Source organism: Mandrillus leucophaeus, unplaced genomic scaffold (genome assembly GCF_000951045.1).
Source record: "Mandrillus leucophaeus isolate KB7577 unplaced genomic scaffold, Mleu.le_1.0 Scaffold332, whole genome shotgun sequence".
In the NCBI taxonomy this organism is placed as follows: domain Eukaryota; kingdom Metazoa; phylum Chordata; class Mammalia; order Primates; family Cercopithecidae; genus Mandrillus; species Mandrillus leucophaeus.
Window position 1 is genome coordinate 1342720 of NW_012103499.1, and position 5264 is coordinate 1347983.

Here is a 5264-nt window from a genome sequence, read left to right on the forward strand (position 1 = left end):
GAATGAGAATGAGGTGGTTCTACAAGGGGCTTTATAAGGAATCACAGCTCTTCCGTCCCTGAGCCCAGGCCATAGATAACCCTGATGGACCCTCCTCACTGGCCTCCTCTATTGGGTCTACGCATGTGTTGGGGAGGTGGGCTGCAGAAGTCTTTTCTTTTTATAGTGATTACTGCAATTGGTGGAGGAGGGGACTGGGAGTGGCAGATGGACCCAGCTCATCCTCCCCCCTTCCCAGAGAATGGTCTGTACCCATTGAAAGGGGGAGGGTTGTAGGAGAGCAGATGGCCACCCCCAGCTTCCAGTGTCTGCCCAGATGGCTGCCCCCACCCCCATATCTATGCTATGCTCAGGATATGGGGAACCTCCACATGTAACTGGGGGTTCCAGGTCTGGAGAGCCAGGTGTTTACCTTACTGTGCTTTCTCCCAGGGGTGCCCTGGTGAAATTTTCTATCCTGGGGGCAACTCAAATGAGGATGGCAAGAGAGTGAGCCCTTGGAGAGAGAGGCTGAGCATCATGGAGAGAAGACCCTGGGAGTTCCCTGGGGACCCTGAGTCTGGAGCTGGGGCAAGGTCTATCACCTCCTCTCTTTTTCCTCCCATTAGAATCCTATTCCATTGCTGGCAGTGAGGGGAGTATATCAGCTTCTGCTGCCTCCGGTCTGGCTGCCCCCTCTGGCCCCAGCTCTGGCCTCAGCTCTGGCCCCTGTTCCCCAGGCCCCCCAGGGCCCGTCAGTGGCCTGAGGAGATGGTTGGATCATTCCAAACATTGTCTCAGTGTGGAAACTGAGGCAGACAGTCGTCAGGCGGGACCATATGAGGTGAGCAGGGAATGGCACCAAAGCATGTGGGGACATCTATGAAGGACACTGGCAGAGAGGGCAGGTTGGGGCCACCCAGCTACTGTCCCTGACCTCTGACACTTGATTTCTGGCCCCCAGAACTGGATGTTGGAGCCAGCTCTAGCCACAGGAGAGGAGCTGCCGGAACTGACCTTGCTGACCACATTGTTGGACGGCCCTGGAGATAAGACGCAGGTGTGAGGACAGGCTCTGGGGAGGCTCCTTTCACTCAAGGGGCATTCATTTGCTCACCCTAGGATGTTCTTTCCTTCCAGCCACCTGAAGAGGAGGCTTTGTCCCAAGCCCCTGAGAGTGAGGCGGAACAGAAGAAGAAGGCTCTGGAAAGGAGTATGTAAGTGTCCACAGCCCTTCCCTGCAGTTGCACAATTTCCAGAAGACTGTCCCTCACATTTTAGATGGAATTTCCTCCAAGGTTGGCTATGATGATGAAGAGGAGGAGGGAGGAACGGGTTGAACCAAGGATGAGCTCCGACACTGAAGTGGGGGCCTCCTCCTGCTTTCATCCTAGGTACGTCCTGAGTGAACTGGTAGAAACAGAGAAAATGTACGTGGATGACTTGGGGCAGATTGTGGAGGTAGCTCCCTTTACCCCTTCCCAGCCCCTTCTGCCTGCCTTTCCATCTGCCCAGGGCTATTTTCAGGAGGTGCCTGGGTGCTCCTCTGTCTCACCTCTCAAGTCTCCCCACTCCTGGACCTTCCTACTCTGGGGGCAGGGCGGCTCCCACCAGGGAGGGGGAGGTGGAACACACCCTGGATATGTGTACAGGAGCACCATTAAGGTGGGGAGGGGGCCACCACCTGCTCATGACCCAATCTCAACTTTCCCACAGGGTTACATGGCCACCATGGCTGCTCAGGGGGTCCCCGAAAGTCTTCGAGGCCGTGACAGGATTGTGTTTGGGAACATCCAGCAAATCTATGAGTGGCACCGAGAGTGAGTGGTGGAACCCTGACAGCTAGTTGCTGGGGAGGGGCCCTCATCTGGTTGTCCCTGTATCCCAATATCAGCCCACTGCGACTTAAGGAATGTCTGGAGAAGTTTTGTAGGGCACACTACCAGGCAGACAGCTCGAAATTGCAGGGAGTGGGCGAGGTGGGGGTTCTGAAATGTATTTGACCTGCCCTTCTCTACCAACCCCTCCAGCTATTTCTTGCAAGAGCTACAGCGGTGTTTGAAAGATCCTGATTGGCTGGCTCAGCTATTCATCAAACACGTGAGGCTTGAGGGGGCGGGGCCGGGGCGGGGCCTAGGAATGGGCTGGGATTCTCTGGAGATGTGTCCTCCCTCCTTGCCCACCCTACTCTCTCTTAAACATTACCCCTGTTAGGAGCGCCGGCTGCATATGTATGTGGTGTACTGTCAGAATAAGCCCAAGTCAGAGCATGTGGTGTCAGAGTTTGGGGACAGCTACTTTGAGGTCAGTGGCTAAGATGTCTTGGTGGGAAGGAGGACAGAACTGGGACTTTCCAGGCTGCATAACCACCCTGTCCCTGTCCCCAGGAGCTCCGGCAGCAGCTGGGGCACCGCCTGCAGCTGAACGACCTCCTCATCAAACCTGTGCAGCGGATCATGAAATACCAGCTGCTGCTCAAGGTCAGGACCCCCTTTTTCCTGGGGGCACAGCTGGCTGGCACAGGCGTTTCATCATTCATCACCCCAGGGTTCTTAAGGCTTCCCCAGACTTCCTGAGGGCCCTCACTGGTGTCCTCAGGGGAGGATGTGAGAGCTTCTAAGGGTATCCTCACGACCTCCCTGAGCATTTCTTCTCTCTGTCTTAGGATTTTCTCAAGTATTACAATAGAGCTGGGATGGATACTGCGGAGCTAGAGGTGAGGACCCCCAGATCTTCCAGGACACACCATGTGCTCCTTATCCTCCTAGTCTATCATGGGTTCCCCCAGCCCCTTGGGTGGTTTACAGCTGTCTGGTTTTTAGGGGGAGGCTGTTTGGGGTTGAGACACCGTCTGAAGAGGCAACTGGCTGAGGAGGTCTCTTTCCCAATAATGACTCTCTTCGCCCAACAATGTGCCTCCCTCACCTGTGTCCCAGCAAGCTGTGGAGGTCATGTGCTTTGTGCCCAAGCGCTGCAACGATATGATGACGCTGGGGAGATTGCGGGGATTTGAGGTACGGAGATAGGGCAAGAAACTGGAGGCCCGATGCTCTTCTGCCCCAGCGCTAGCACTCTGGAAGTCCTTATGGGGAGTTGTCTTCTCCTGGGGCTGACCCCATGGTTGGTTGGTTGGTTGAGCATGTCAGGCGAGGAAGGGAGGAGCAAAGAATTGCCCTTTTTCTTGTTCTTTTTCCAAGGCCACTATCCCTTTCATTTCAGGGCAAACTGACTGCTCAGGGGAAGCTCTTGGGCCAGGACACTTTCTGGGTCATCGAGCCTGAGGCTGGGGGGCTGCTGTCTTCTCGAGGTCGAGAGAGGCGCGTGTTCCTCTTTGAGCAAATCATCATCTTCAGTGAAGCCCTGGGAGGAGGAGTGAGAGGTGGAACACAGCCTGGATATGTATACAAGAGCAGCATTAAGGTGAGAAGGGGGCCATGAGAGAGGGCTTGGACAGAGAAGGCATGAGGCCTCTGAGAGGATGTCTCAGGGGAGCCAGAGAGGGTCTGAGGAATCTGGGGGCTGTCTCCTATCTGCCAATTCAGGTGAGCTGCCTGGGACTGGAGGGGAACCTCCAAGGTGACCCTTGCCGCTTTGCACTGACCTCCAGAGGGCCAGAGGGTGGGATCCAGCGCTATGTCCTGCAGGCTGCAGACCCTGCTATCAGTCAGGCCTGGATCAAGCATGTGGCTCAGATCTTGGAAAGCCAACGGGACTTCCTCAACGGTGAAGCTTTCATCCTTTCTCCCTGATGGGCTCTGTCAGCCCCTTGACCTCCTGAATCCCTCCCTCACTGCCCAGTCTCCAGTACCTACCCTCTGACCATGGCCCATCCCCTTTTCTACTGCTAGCTCAAAATTTGATAGAATCCCCTAAAACCCCAAGCAATTTACATTGGCTGACAGGGAGGGAGGGCAAAGTAGGAGAATGATACAGGCCCTAGGGAAGAGACCTGTCTCTGCAGTAACCCTCCTGTTCCTCTCTTTGCTCCAGCATTGCAGTCACCCATTGAGTACCAGAGACGGGAGAGCCAGACCAACAGCCTGGGGCGGCCAGGAGGGCCTGGAGTGGGGAGCCCTGGGAGAATTCGGCTTGGAGATCAGGCCCAGGGCAGCACTCAAACACCCATCAATGGCTCTCTCCCCTCCCTGCTGCTGTCACCCAAAGGGGAGGTGGCCAGAGCCCCCTTGCCCCTGGATAAACAGGTATGATGAAGAGAGCTCCCTCATTGTAGGCATAAAAAGGGGAGAGCCTCTCTTGTTTTGGGACTCCAAGCTCGCTCCCCATATCATTCCTTTTATCTGGTCCTTCCTACTTCCCATCCCTTACCCTTCTCCCCTCTATTTTAACTCTGGAGAAGCTGATAGTCTCAGACAGTCTAAGATATCTGGCAAGAGGAGGTGGCTTGGCTAGGGACTTAAACTGAAAAGAGAGAAGTGAGGGTAGATTTCTGGCCTTTTTAATCCTCTGACTTGAATCTTTTCTTCAGGCCCTCAGTGACATCCCTCAGGCTCCCCATGACTCTCCTCCAGTCTCTTCAACTCCAAACACCCCTCCGTGCCAAGCCAGACTTGCCAAGCTGGATGAAGATGAGCTGTAACTGGTGAAAACCATGGAGGTGGTGCTGACTCAGCTGCCTATTCCCCAAGAAGCTTCAGGGCAGTCCTTCTGGCACTGCTCCAGAATTCTTCCTTCTTGGTGTGTCTGGAGGAAGGGTGGGCAAGGCTGGGAGGGATATCAACTTGGAGGAGAGCACCTAGACCCAAGGACTTTTTTCTGCCCAAGGAACACAGTTTCCTTCAGCTCCCACCCCTGTGCATGCATCATGGTTCCCCCAAAAGGAGGATATGTGGGTGGGTGGGAGGGCTGGGGCAAGGGCCAGATAGAAATTATTGGTTTCGTTTTTTAATTTTGTTTTTCCTGTTTTATGAGAATAAAGGTTTTGTTATATCACTGAGGCTGCTGTCTTGGCAGAGGGAAGGGGAGGCTGTAGTCGGGGTAGGTGGGGTGAAGTGATATGGAAGAGACCAGTTGGCCCCAGCCATTGGAGGAGGGGGTCTGGTGAAAGGCGAAGGGGACAGGGTGTAAGATAAAAGATGTTGCTATCTTTATCCCTCAACTGCAGTTGCAGCAGTTGAGGGACAAAGACTGAGGCATGGAACCACTGGAAAGCCCTAGATTCTTCTTCTTTTTTTTTTTTTTGTAGAGTTAGGGTCTCATTATGTGGCTGGTCTTGAACTCCTGGGCTCAAGTGGTCCACCTGTCTTGCCCTCCCAAAGTGCTGGGAT

General features: G+C 54.5%; 2 protein-coding genes across 4 annotated transcripts in view; both read left to right on the plus strand.

Annotated features, from left to right (window-relative positions):
- ARHGEF25 (Rho guanine nucleotide exchange factor (GEF) 25) overlaps positions 1–4930 on the plus strand; it is a 7129-nt gene extending 2199 nt beyond the window's left edge. For 2 of the 3 annotated variants that reach the window (XM_011988591.1, XM_011988593.1), the window contains 14 exons: positions 609–823; positions 944–1039; positions 1120–1196; positions 1374–1440; positions 1696–1799; positions 2010–2079; positions 2194–2283; positions 2367–2459; positions 2645–2695; positions 2916–2993; positions 3199–3399; positions 3522–3702; positions 3970–4181; positions 4466–4930. In XM_011988591.1, coding sequence (XP_011843981.1) covers positions 609–823; positions 944–1039; positions 1120–1196; positions 1374–1440; positions 1696–1799; positions 2010–2079; positions 2194–2283; positions 2367–2459; positions 2645–2695; positions 2916–2993; positions 3199–3399; positions 3522–3702; positions 3970–4181; positions 4466–4576 — 1646 coding nt within the window. In that variant the 3' untranslated portion in view covers positions 4577–4930. Of the gene's footprint in view, positions 1–432; positions 576–608; positions 824–943; positions 1040–1119; positions 1197–1373; positions 1441–1695; positions 1800–2009; positions 2080–2193; positions 2284–2366; positions 2460–2644; positions 2696–2915; positions 2994–3198; positions 3400–3521; positions 3703–3969; positions 4182–4465 lie in introns of all 3 variants that reach the window. The other variant, XM_011988592.1, reaches the window with a different exon arrangement.
- The window catches only part of LOC105545604 (rho guanine nucleotide exchange factor 25-like), a 2251-nt gene continuing 1788 nt past the window's right edge, over positions 4802–5264 (plus strand). Inside the window, exon 1 of the mRNA XM_011988628.1 lies at positions 4802–4825. Within this exon, the coding sequence (XP_011844018.1) occupies positions 4802–4825 (24 nt within the window). The remainder of the gene's footprint in view (positions 4826–5264) is intronic.